Source organism: Caenorhabditis briggsae (genome assembly GCF_000004555.2).
Source record: "Caenorhabditis briggsae complete genome, chrIV, whole genome shotgun sequence".
In the NCBI taxonomy this organism is placed as follows: domain Eukaryota; kingdom Metazoa; phylum Nematoda; class Chromadorea; order Rhabditida; family Rhabditidae; genus Caenorhabditis; species Caenorhabditis briggsae.
Genome location: NC_013487.2, coordinates 949,044 through 962,840, shown reverse-complemented (window position 1 = coordinate 962,840; position 13,797 = coordinate 949,044). Strand labels below are relative to the sequence as shown.

The window sequence follows — 13,797 nt, the reverse complement described above, 5'->3', positions numbered from 1 at the left end:
GTAGTTGTGCACAACAATGTTGATCATCTCGCTCAGCGATTCTTTTTCCCGCGCTTTGAATACTCTGTAATTCCAATTTTCCAAATTTTCAAAGTTGGAAATGGTCGACATCCAAAAACTACAGTACATTTTATTGCATAAAGCTGAAAATGTTAGAGTGGACTAAACAAAATCGAGCCTCACTTTTGTAGCTGACAATTTTTTGTATTGATTCAACCTAATGACATTACGGGTTGGGAGCATGTGGAGAAGATTTGGAACAGGATCTGACAAATGTCTGTTTCAAGAACTTTTTAAAAATTTTACCAATTTAGCCCGCGCTTTGAATACTCTGTAATTCGGATTTTCTAATATTTTTCAAAACTATAGTCAGTATGAAGCAGCAAAATTAAAATATTTACTTATTAGTTGGAACAGTTAAACTTTGGATGTCTAAAAAATGAAGTAGAATTTCTTGGATGAGGTGTAAAATTCAGAATACCTTCCTCATAAATTGATTTCGAAGGTTTTCCAGAATTTCGGGTAATTTGAAAAAAAAAATTGCAAGTGTTTTGAAGAATCAGATTGAATCCTAAATTTCAGGAAAATTTGAAAAAAATTTAAACAAAAAAAATAGACGATTTTTTTAATTCTCAAGATTTTTGGGTCAGTGTTTTCTGTCTTCCAAAAAAAATTATGTTTTCGCAGACGAAACTGTCAGTTCCAAAATGAGAGTTTTTGTTTTTGTTTATTCAATTTTTTCAAAAAGATTTCCCAAACATATTTCTGTCAAAGAATATAGATCGATAATCCAAAACGTACGAAGTTTCTAGTAGAAAAATTTCTCGTTTGACTTTGAAACCAACTTTCTGAAACTGCAAAAAACTTTGAAAATAAGAGTTTTGGATTCAAACACCATTTTGGTCCTAATTTTTATTTCCTGTGTTAAGAAATCGATAAACATAAAGGAAAACATCTTAAAGTGTTACCTCCCATTTTCCCGTTGCATGGCTTATGAAAGTCCAATTCGGAGGCTTTAAGGTATTTTGTGCCAAAAAAAAAATTGAATAACAAACTACAAAACTGGTGTTTGACAGCAATAAAGCTCAAAAACTGAATCAAAAAATCTGAGAAACCTGAAACAGAAAAAAAATTTGGACCAGAAAACATTCACTTTCGAATTTTGAAGCATAATTTCCTATAACAATTATTTCTCTTTCAAACCTGTCATATCTTTTTTTCTAGGCGTTTTTCAACACAATAAGCTGACTGAGCTGATGAATAATTTCATATAGATTTTGTACGAAAAAAAAATCAGATATTAGAAAAAAAAGTGAATAGGGATAGAGAAATAAAATAGCACAGGGAGAAAGAAAGAGAGAAATAGAGATGAACAATTCTAGCCGGGCGGGATATTTGAATTTTTTATTTTTTGGGAATTCAGAGGAAGGGAATGGGTAGATATGTTGGGGAGAGATCTGGAATTCTAGAAAGTTCTAGAAAACAATTTTTGGGAAAAATATGGAGGTTAGAAATTTGAAAATTTGAAAAAAAATGACATGAAAGCGCTGTTCCATCGTGTGAGGATGGTGGGTGTGTGGGGTGTGAGACAATTAAATTTTCCATTCAAAAAATGAAAAAATAGGGGAAAACCAGTAAAAATTATAATCACAGGCTAGGCTCTTCATCTTTCTCCGAATCAAACATGGAACGGAGCATTAGGAATGTGTGGAGCTGATCTGGGCTTACTGATGCACATCGTGCATCAAATTGGGTCACTGGAGCTACGGCCGGAGTGCAAAGGACTCGGCGAGCCATGGAGCTGAGCATTGGGAATTGGGTGTGGCCGGTGGTGCTCCAGAATGTGATGACGTCTCTGGAAAAGTACAAAGTACAGTACAATATTTCGGTTCAAGTCAAACCCAAAACAGTAAAAAACTCACTTTGTCTGATTTGGTGGATACTGTGATCTCAAATAGCACTCCAATTCATCAGTAACCTGATCATCCTCCAACGACGACAGGAACATTCTTCTCTTCCGATGCGGCTCCCCATCACACGAACTTCCTCGACTCAATGGCTCCTTCGGATTCCGGAATCCACATTGTGACCGTATCTTCTCACAAGCGATTGCTCTTTCTTGATCGGTAAGTATCATGCTTAACTTCCTAATGAGTCTTGGATTCAGCAGCACCGCAATCATATGTTCATCAGTCATAATTAGCTCTTTCTCAGCTTCTAGAATCCTTGAGGCAATTTGTTTGAGCTCACGGAGCAACGCAGTTGGCTCATCGTTCTGAAGTTGGCATTCGTGTTGTAAAGCCAACCATTCAGGCAGTACTTTGTGGAAATTGGGATGTTCGGAGGTTAGAGACTCCACTGTTTCACGGAATGGTAAAATGAAAATCTCCAAATCTCTCATGTGAACCGGATCCAACTTTTTGAAACTTTCCAGCAGAGTATCCGCACATTTCGTGGAAATTATCTGTTCCAGTTGTCCCCATTGATCATTCCATTCTGCCAAAAGTTGATGGACATCGAAAATATCTTCTCGTGGTTCTACAACAAATGGAAGACGGATGTCTGCATCTACAAGGGCTTTGGTGAGCTGGTCGACGGCTGTTAGCATCTCCATGACGGGTTGAGAACATGTGGAGAGGATTTGGAACAGGATCTGCAAGAAAAATGAAATTTGAGATTTTCCAGTTTCAAGAACTTTGTAAAACTTTGTATCTATTTTTCCTTTAGTTTTTGACTTTATGCATTCGAAGAACTTTATTTGTCTCACCTCTTTCAATTTGGCCTTGATATCGAAGTAGGATCGATAGGACTTTTCCAAATCGTTGTTGGCATTTGGTACAGTAACCCGAAGGATGTTCTTGTTCAGCTCGTAGTTGTGCACAACAATGTTGATCATCTCGCTCAGCGATTCGTTCTCCCGTGCTTTGAACACTCTGGAAAAGTATAGTTTTTTAAGACTTCAAAGTTGACAACTTTTCTCTAAATGCCGATACTGTATTAACAGGTGGTTACTGTTTCAATATAGACATGTTAGATCTACTTTTCAATACGTTTTAATTCCATCCTTTTACGTTCAACAATTTTCGGCCAGTAATGATACAGTAATCATCTGTTTCTCCACTCACCCCAAAATATTGCTCCTCCATTTCCAATCGGGACTAATTCGTGATCCATGAATTACTCTATAGTCTCTTCCCGAGTAAGTCAATGTCTCCAAAGCCAATCGACATCCCTGAGGCGTTCTACTCAACTCATTCTTCAAATCATCAGCACAGAATCTTAAATGTGTTTGCATAGCGTTCCTGACAGTTTGAATATCCGGAAACGCTTCAACTGGTGGGCTAACAGCAGGTCCCAAGCGTTTTGATACGTGGCTAATTTGTTTGAGCAGTCCTCGAAAACCCTTTCCAGAAAAGACAATTGGATCGATAAGGTCCACAGCACAACATTTGACAACTGCATCGATTAGAACTTCTCGATCCACGTCACCAATTGTATTCTGGAATTCCTTAAGGGATTAAGAGATGGGTGAAGTTGAACTGAGGTTTAAATGATCTAGACGTACCTCTCCGGAATGTTGGGTTAGCAGTGGAAGAGAAGAGTTGCCGGATCCAGACTGAGCGGATCCGCTAGTGGACTCTCCTCCCATACTAATCGATAATTGATTTTTGACACCATCGACCCCGAAGTTTCTGGCAGACATTGTGGAGTCGAATGAATCGGTTCCTCTTGCTTCTACGGTTTCTGTAGAAGAGGCGTGGGTGCTTGAACGATAGCTGGCACCTATTGGACAACGATGTCTTGTCATGTTACCGGTACCGCCGCCGGTGTCGGTGTAGAGAACTTTGCATGCGTAGCAAGCGACGTACGGTAGACGCAGTTGGGTGGCGCCGTCCAGGACCTGGAAAAGAGGGTTGTAAATGTACTAGTTTTTTTTCGTTTGGAAGAAGTTTTACAGAAAAGTTATTAACTACAAAATTGAAGCTCTTTTTTGCTTAGCACACTCTGAAATTTTTAGACAAATCGAAAAATTATGATGTTCTTTTGTAGAGCTTCAAAGTTGGACCTTTTCTTTTACTGTATTCACAGATGGTGTTTCAACATAGACATAATAGTTCAATTTTGCTAGAATTTTTTTGATGATCTACGCGGGAGCCGGTCAATAAGTTAAACAAAAACGCATTTTTCAGTGGATTTTAGGCCATGTTCAGGAGTCTGGACCTCAGCTGTCAAGTTTCCGATTGAAAGTTATGGAGGATGTAAATAGACCTAGATTGAAAACGTTGCATTCACAGAATTTTTTGAAAATTTCTAGTTTTCGAGCTATTTGCCGATTTCTTAAAGACATCCAGTTTTTCCTATTTCAGTACCAAAACGGACAGTACGAAAGCGGTCGGCAAATAGCAGAAAAACTATACAATTTCAAAGAATTCTGAGAATGCAAAGTTTTCAATCTAAGTCCGTTTTACACAATCCTGAATGTTCAAAGTGCTCGGAAACTTGACAGCCGAGCTCAAGACTCCTGAAAATGGTCAAAATGCCTGAAAATCAATTGAAAAATACGTTTTGTGTATATCTTATCGACCGGGGTACTGTTGTCGCTGTTTCAAAACGTTAAGAAAGTTTTTTAATTTATCTAATACATTTGATATGTCCTGTACATACGGAATTAGAATAATTACTTATAAATCTGATTTCTAGAAATTCCGAAAGTCAATTTTTCCAATTTTTATTATCCAATTTTTGTTTCCAAATGTTCAGAAATGGGCGAAAAGATTTAGGCAAAGCCATTCATTTTCGACTGTTTCTCTGAATTAAAAAATAAATTCTTTTTTGGTTTAAAAAAAAGATATAAATAATAGATGAATAAAAAAAATTGAAGAAAATTGTCTCAAATTTTTTCATTCACTGTTTCAAAATGTTCACAACTTGTTTTTTCATTTCAATTAGCTAATTCCGCGGTAAAAATTTCAATTTTAGAAACAAAAAACAATAAACAACGGGAAATGTAATAATTGAGGTCTCAGATTTCATTTTTCTGCGAAACACAACCAAAATATATCATTTTGCAAAAAAAAATATATCATTTTCCAAAATATATCATTTTGTTGTGATAATTATCCTAACTGTCTAGAGGTCTGTCTCCATTGACGTCAAAGTCTGGTTATACATAGACTTTTTGAAAACTGCGAAAAAAAGGCGATATTAACTTTCCAAATTAATGTAAGAATATATGAATTTTATGAAACCGGAATTTTTTGAATTTTGAATTCTCAAGACTTCAAAAAATCAGAGATCTCAAAAAAGGGATTCTGACCATACCCCTTGACTACCATAAACTACAAAATTTACAAAAAAAGGAAATTCCAAAAATAATTTTTCATCTGGTTCCTCATAGAACCAAAAACGGATATCACACATTTTTTCCCAGTTGTTGACGTAGTAACTGAACCAGAGATGACTGTTTTTGTTGAAGGGAAAAGAAAGCAGAAATATTTATCATAAGGTTAGTAAGGGAAATTTTTTGTTCCTTGGAGATCAAAAATGAGAGGGAAGGATGTTTTTTTTGTTGAGATTTTTTGGAGTTTAAAGGTGGGGGGACAGGAGATTTTACGGGGGATTTTTGGGGCCAGAGTATGCATTCTACCGTGACGGTGTACAACGCTTAATGTCACTCTGCGTACAGCTGTCGTCCGCCTTTATGTATGCAATCGGGCGACCGCTTTCTCTTTGCCCGTGTAGCTCAGTCGGTAGCGGCGCCGCACCCTCAATCCTCGTCCCACACGTTCAACTCCTCGAGAGGCATATTTAAACGAAATTTCGAGAACATTATTTTTTTCATGTCCCCCCACCTTTAATTAGAGCAAAATATCAAGAATAAGCTTGAAATTCAACGTGAAGACTAATGAGAATCGAAAAACAAGGAAAGAAATGGAAATTTTGAAACTTTGAATATTTGACAAATGAAAACTGAGAAAAACAAGATACATGGAGATTTTGAAACATTGAAATTAAAACAAAAAATCTTCTTAAAAGTTTTGTTTGAATTTTATTCATGAAAACGGAAATAGAGAATATACTTATGAACTTTTTGAAACATTACTTTTTTGATTTTTTGGATTTTTAATTGTAGAATTTTCTGATCATGAACTAAGTATGAATAAACCAAATGCTAGTTATCAACTTATTGAAACACAAATTATTCAAAAATTTTAATGTAATATAACACATCTATTTCGAATGAAAGTCATCTAAACTGAAAAAAAGTTCTCAAAGAAAAAAATAGCTAGTCTAGAACATAAACTACATATGTTTTTCCCACCCAAATCTGGTTATCCTCAGGTTACCATGAAAAAAAAATTCACATGACTGAAAATCCCGGATGATTAAGGATTTTCAGATATTTAGATTTTTTTATCGGATTTAACAAAAAAGGACGTTTATGAAATTTAAAAAAAATCTTAAAACATCACAACATGGAAAATGGAAATGTGACGTATTTTTTAAAGACTTTTTGAACTTTTTGTATAGGTTTAACATTGAAATTTGAAATGTTTTGTTTTGAAGGTTTTAATGTACTTATTGTATACAAGTCTCGAAAAACGAAGAAAATTGGTTCCATGAAATTTTTGTACTTTTTGAAACAGAAAAATTTTTTTGGACAAAATTCTAAACCAAAAATTGTAATATTTTGTACTTTTCGGACTCTTTGATGCCTAAACAAACTCGAAATCAGAAGATTAGATTTTTGAAAAAAAAACTTCTGAAGTGGAAAAATTTAATTAAAATTTTTTCTGAAATTGAGAATTTAATTTTTTGAGTAAAACAGAAACTCCCAACCATAGAAATCGCATTATTAAACAATATAATTTCATGAAATTTCAGAACTATTTGAAGCAGGAAAATCTGGAAAAAAAAGTTTTCCAGAGTCGAAAATTAGAAAAAAGTAGAAATCATGAAAAATATCTTTTGGAAAGCGTCGGAGCACTAAAAATCATGGAATTCCAAGAAATTTCAGAACTATTTGAAGCAGAAATTTTTTTCAAAAAAAAATTTTCTCGGACCAACCTGCCCAAACAGATTCCAAACTTCAGATCTTCCTCGTTTCCGAACCAACGAGAATCGTCCACTTCCGCCACGAATATCGTCTTGAATTACTGATTTTGGCGGCATGGTCGCCAAAATTTCTGGTGTGGCAATGTTGATGCCAGCGGTTCCCTGGAAAAATGTTGATTTTCTATTACGGAAACAGTCATCAAAAATCTTTTTAAATTCCTGAAAAGTTCCAAAGTCGGTGGAACGGAAAATATTTCGAAAATTTCAAAAAATTCAAATTCCCGCCTTTTCTAGAATTTGAAATGTTCAATTTTGTCTTATCAGAAGTTATTCAAATACGTCAACTAAAAATTCTAAAACATGCAAAAAATTTTAAAAGTTGGTGAAACAGAATTTCGTGAAAATTCAGAAAATTCGAAAAATTCAATTACCCGCCTTTTCCAGATACAGTAATTCAAAACTAACCTGATCAAATGAAGAATGAGCGCTCATCATATTCATATCAAAACTTCCGGAATTCGCGGTTTCAAACGAGCCACCAGAACAATCCATTTGCTGAAAAATTGAAATTTTGAGATTTTCAAAATTTAGTTTTTTGCATACTTGTAAAATTCCGGGCCGGCCCGCCAAAGCCCGGGCCCGGGCCGGGCCTGAGGAAATTTTCAAGGCCCGGGCCCGGCCCGGAAGGCCCGGTGTCAAAAATTCTGTATTTTTGAGCCAAATTTTGAGCTCTCAATATAATTTTTTCCATTTTTTTCGTATTTCGGATTGTTTGTCTGTCTGATCAAAAAAGATCGAAAAACTCGAAAAAAAATTTTTTGGTCGAAAAAAATCACATAAAAATCACATAAAATCACATAAAATCACATAAAAATCACAAAAATCACCCCTTGTGTTTTTTGAAAATTTCAAAACTAGTGAAATGACGGGCCCGCCGGGCCGGGCCGGGCCTCCGAAATTCCGGAAAAAGCCCGGCCAGGCCCGTTACAAGTATGGTTTTTTGGAAAATTTGACTATTTTTGGAGAGGGCAGCATCTATTATCCTCTGATGAAATTTCAAATTTTCATGATTTAAATGAAACAGGCGAAATTTCTTCGAATTTTCGAAAAAAAATTTTCAAAATTCAAAATTTTCGGATTCCAGATGCAGAATTGGTATTTTCATGTGATTTTAGCTCGTGATATCAATTTTTATCACGATTGGACAATTTTGAAAATTTTCAATTTAAAAAAAAAACGTTTTTTCGATTTTTGAAATTTTCAAAAAAAAAAGTTTTGGAAAACGATTAGTAAGCTATTTCAGCTCGTGATATCAATTTTTATCGCGATCGGACGATTTCGAAAATTTCAAATTTTTTCCAAAAAAAATTCTGAAAAATAATCAATATACCTTACCTCAATTTTTGGCACGGTTCCAAAATTAAGCTTCATATCATCGAGTAATGGAGATGTGACCCCAACGGGTCGTGAGATTGCCGCAGTCAGCTGGGAGATTAATCCCGGATTTAGGCTCAGCGAATTCAGAATGTCCATTGACGTGGCAGGCTGGCCAGTACCGCTTTTCGGTGACTCGCCTGAAAAGAATTAGAAGTTAAAAATCAAATTGTATTTTTGAAATTCTATTATTGTAAGTAGAAAAACTGAAAAAAGTGACATACACGAAACGGGACTTTTTCGGAAATCCGACGGCGACGGTACGGTTAAAAGACGGCTGTCGGTGGCGACGGGCGGCGGTTCCAGCTGAAGTATTAGTAAAAGTATTAGTTACTGTAGTTGGTTTGGGTTACTGTACCTGAAGAGGTGACAATGGGGATTGAACCAGAAGGCGTGGCACTTCAACTGGCGAGAATGCCGAACGCCCAGTGTCAAATGACCCAACACGGAATGGGGCTGAATTAGAGGGGTTAGTAGACATGTAAAAAACTATGAAATGTTGAAAAAATTCCTTTGGGAGCTCTGTTAAAAAAGCAAAAAGGATTTGGGGGGCAGAGGAATCGAACCCGCATAGTGAAATTGGTAGTGTAGCGCACTAGCCACTGTACCGCAAGGCTACCAAAGGTCAAGAGTAGGGTTGTCGTATATGTGAGCGGCTTTTCCGCACCTCTCTAGGTGTCTAAACCCGCCAGGCTTGCTTATGGTGACAGTAAGAAAGGTCAGAATTTCAAGTTTTCAGATTTGGTTTTGTTATCAGTAGTGATAATGATAATGGTTATAATTCAAAAAGACAGGAAATTTTGGCTCATTTTCGATCATCTTTAATGATTGAGATAACTACAAAATATCCGATTTTCAAACTAAAAAATCACATGCGCCTTTAAAACCAACCAACCTGGACTGAGCTTCTGACTTGCGGACACATCAAAGCTAGCTGCTCGACGCGGCTCCGGAGCCATGGAGCTCGACGATGGAAGTGTTAGATGGTGTTGAAGAGATGAGGCATTGTGGAGATGTTGCATGGAGTGGTGGTGGGTTGTTGTCACCTGGAAAATGGATTTTGGAACTTTTGGAGGTTTAAAAAGCTAGCTCAAACCTCAGATATTCAGTTTTTAGAGCTAGCCAAATTTTTCTACAATTTCCTTTTTTGGATCTCCTGCTCCCTCGCTCCCCCTCTCGCTCTCTCTTGCATGCCCCCTTTCTTCATCGTCACCGCGTTCATGAAATGTTTGTGGCTCTGTGGCCGAGTGGTGCGCGCGCTTGACTTTGAAACTGGCATGGAGGGTTCAACCCCCGCTGCTGTTTTAAGCTTTTGTTTTCTTTTTTTATGCATTTTATAAGGGACTTTACAGCTTCCAGACCCAATTTTAACCTATTTTCTTTATTTAACAAACCTGATTATGTTGTGATAGCAAGTTTTGAGCAAACTGTTGATGCTGGAACAGATGGTTTGTCTGTTGATGGGGATGGTGCTGATGGTGATGCGTCGTTGGATCGTCATCCTGAACTGCCGGCGACTTTTTGAGCGAACGATTTCGGGAACGAGCGCCGGTGCGCACCGCGTCAGCCTCCGATGACGACAGTTTGCTGAAAAATTATGTTGTTTAAAAAAAGGAATTTCGGAGTGTCGTTGTGTCGGACCCCGACAAAAGTTATCCAGAATTTTCCAATTTGGTTGAAAATCTCAGAGTATGCTAAACAAAACTAGAGCTTCATTTTTGTAATTGACAACTGTTTTGTAAAAATTCATCTAAATGAGATATGCCGTCTCGCACCAGTCGGAATTCAGTTTTAGCACTTAGTTGGGTTTAACCTAAATCTCTTTTGGACGAATTTAAACCAAAAAGTTGTCAACAACAAAAACAAAGCTCCATTCTTGTCTAGTATAATCTGAAATTTTCAGACAAATTGAAAAATTTTGAAGCAACTTTTGTAAGAGCTTTAAAATTAACAATTTTTGGGCTCTAAAAAGGTAAAACGTCAAGAAAGTTCTATTCATTTTCAAATGAAATATTGAGTAGATCGGGGAAAAAAAAGAGGTGGGCGATTTTTTTTTTCAGAAGACGTCAGAAGGTTTTGAATTTAAAATTCTAGGAAAATAAGAAATGAGAAAGAAACGTAGAAAGGAAAAGGCTTGATTTATGAAGGTATGAGGGTTTTTTGGAGTCTAGAAATGTTCGATTTTCAAAAAATTAATGTTTCGAAAACTTTTTGATTTATTGGGATTTTGAGAGCGCTAATAGACATGATGTATTGAAAAAGTATTGAAATCTGAAAACCAAAAAATCCAGACGCTCCATAACGTGGGCGTTTTGTACTGAAATATGTGAAAAATCGTCATTTTATATTCTGTTTTTGGATCTTGAAAAAGTGTAGGCTGGAATATGAAGACGTGGTAAAATTTATTTAAAAATTCCAGAATTTAGTCTGGAGCGACATTGAAGCTCCATTGACCACATTATGGCATTATGAGAAAAATGAAACAGCAATTTTTTGGAAACTATGGATTTTGAGTAGCTGAATTTTGGATTACGTTCATTATGGTGTATACCCTAACTCCAAAAGTCCTACGAAAAATCTCCTGTCCCCCCACCTTTGAGAAATTTTTTCATGTTTCATCTTTCCTTTAACCTTGAATTCAAGCTAAGACAGACACTATTTTCAGTATAGACGGAACTTAAAAAATCCCTAATAATTTGAAAAAAAATGGGAAAAAGTCACATTTTTGATCTAGCTATCATCTATAATTCTTGTTTATCGAAACTCAAAATTTTGTTTTTTTTTCCAAAAAAGCAATCAAAAAATCACACCTGGACTAACTACGAAACAAAGTGTCTTTTGAATAATAAATCGAGTTTTGAGTCATTGGAAAAAAATTGAAAAGAAGAAAAAAAAAAGAAAAAACGAGAAGACAGAAATCGAGAAATAATCCGTGTCAGTGATGCACATTGACACTCCCATTAACGGATTAGCGCAAAAACACAAAAGATAGCGGGGTGAATTGATGGAAAGAGGAGGGAAGGAGGGTTATAATAGGTTTAACCGGTCATGTGGTACTGGGGTAAAGAAAGTGGGCGGAGTTTAGGAGGTGATTCAGGTTTTGAGTTAAAAGATATGGTTCTGAGAAATGAATGTGACAGGATAATTGGAATTAATAGAAAAAAGAATTTGGAAAATCGGAAATTATTTGAAATAATAATTTTTGTAAGAAAAAATTGGTGTATTAACCAGAAAAACTGAAAATTCCAAGTTCAAAAAAACTTTTGGAAACTGTAATTTTTCAGCCAAAAAAATCTCTAATACACGCCAAAAAGAACTTAAGTCGCTTAAAGGAACTGAACTTGTGGTCAAAATATTAGAGATGTGGTGCCAATGCCCGCTGAGCTACGCGGTCGGCGGTCGGCGGTAGGATGATGGTCTAGAGCTACGCGGTTAGTAAAACAACCCTATGGAAGAAAAAATTAAGGAATTTTGGCAAAAAATAACTAAAATAAATTGGTATTGGTAAAGTTAGAAACTAATTTAGCAACTTCTTGGAACAGAAAATTAATTGAATGTTATTTTTTCAAAAATATAGAAAAATATATCAAAAATATATATTCTCAGTTTTTTCCAAGGCTTATGGCACAGAGAATTAAAACAGGATAAAACGGAAAGCCTTATCTCAATTTTCTGAAACAGAAAATCTCAAAAATGTTTCTCTAATAGAAGGTCACTCAAACAGTCAACTTTGAGCTCGATTATCTCAGTTCCTATAAGACCTATCAAAAATCTGTCAATTGATAAAATATTGGTGATATAATGATGAACATTTTACTAGTTGGCACATTTTTGATATCTCTCAAAAGAAGCGAGATAATTGAGCTCAAAGTGCAGGTATAGGGCGGGCTTCTGTTAGAGAAAAATACAGTAAGAAAATTCTAGGGCTGAAATTGGATTTAATCAAAAATTTAGGTGGCAAAACATCCTTAAATATGTACTACGAAATTAAGAAATTTTACGTAAAACTGAAGGGAAATTAAAAGGTTGACAGCTGAAAATCTATATGACGCAATTCTGGACAAGAAAAAAGTTGGAAAATAATTCAAAAATAGTCGAAAACTTAGTTTATGGCATTTTCAAAATAAATTTTGTAGCTAAAATATTTGAAAACTGCGAGAACAATCAATTCAATAGTCAAAATTATAATTTCTCATGTTTCATGAATATTTTGAAAATGGAAAAATTTTTGAATTAGCACTGTGTGTCGGGCCCATGCTTAATAACACGATTCGAAATTCGTGGACATCCCGACAAACTGATACACAGACAGCTTCGCCTTCAAGGCGAAGCTGAAAAAAAAATTGTTAAGCAGGGTTTTGCGTCTTTTTTTCAAAGAACCATGTATCTCGAATTTCGATATGTTTGAAATTATTATAGAACGGCAAACTTCCGAACTTTGTAGTAGCAAGTCAACATGGAAACTGGGAAGAACTAAACTTTTACATGAGCGTGAAACTGGGAATTTTAACTTCGAAAATTCAAATTTTTGGTTTTCTAAAAATCAACGTCTACTAAAAACTTAGTATTAAAACAGTGAAAAACAAAATTTGTCAAAAATGCCAAACAAAAAAAGAAAGTTACAAAAAATTTTCGGTTTTTCGGAAGTTTCATATTTGTTTAGTTTATAAGACGATCACTAAATTGTTGATCGATCCGGGACATAACGAAACTGTAACGTTCTAGAACTTTTGTAGTGTTTTATTCATAAAAAGGTCCTAACAGTCTGAATGCACCAAAAACGAACTAGAACGGATCAAATCGAGGAGAGTTATGATGATTCGAAGTTTTCGAATTTTTAACATGAAATTATAGAAATTGTAGTCCTTGAAATTTCCTTCCAATCTAACTAAAATTCGAAAAAATCAGACAACTTTGAGAATGGTTATGCGCCTTTACAGTTTGGGAGGGACGCAGAAAAACGAGAAAGCTCTCGAATCTTTGCGTCTCTCACAAGTTGAAAAGCGCGTAACTCACTTGAAAGAAAAGCTGAAAAAAAAGAAAGTTAGTTAGAATTATTGGAAATTTTAAAGGCTTTCAGATGATATAAAACGATTCTAGAATATTCGAACAAAAAAAATGTAGAAAAAGTTTTTTTTTCAAAAAACTCTGAACACTAAATCTCAATATTTCCAAAGTTTATATAGAACTTGTAGCTCTCAAAATTCCCTTCAAATTTAGCTAAAAATCGAAGAAATCAGACAAATTTTAGCAGAGTTTCGCACCTTTAAAGTTTGAGTGAGACGCAGAGAAGCGAGAGTGCCCTCA

At 35.4% G+C, this 13,797-nt stretch overlaps 1 protein-coding gene across 1 annotated transcript; it reads right to left on the bottom strand.

Moving 5' to 3' along the window:
* Window positions 1-1,647: 1,647 nt before the first annotated feature.
* On the bottom strand, window positions 1,648-12,948 carry CBG13700 (the record flags this gene model as incomplete). The annotated part of the gene is made up of 12 exons (XM_045244792.1): window positions 1,648-1,855; window positions 1,923-2,933; window positions 3,126-3,508; window positions 3,566-3,901; window positions 7,069-7,218; window positions 7,522-7,611; window positions 8,452-8,630; window positions 8,715-8,796; window positions 8,849-8,946; window positions 9,386-9,536; window positions 9,885-10,077; window positions 12,920-12,948. 12 exons carry the CDS (start codon window positions 12,946-12,948, stop codon window positions 1,648-1,650), a joined length of 2,910 nt encoding a protein of 969 aa, XP_045095232.1.
* Between the last annotated feature and the right edge of the window lie 849 nt (window positions 12,949-13,797).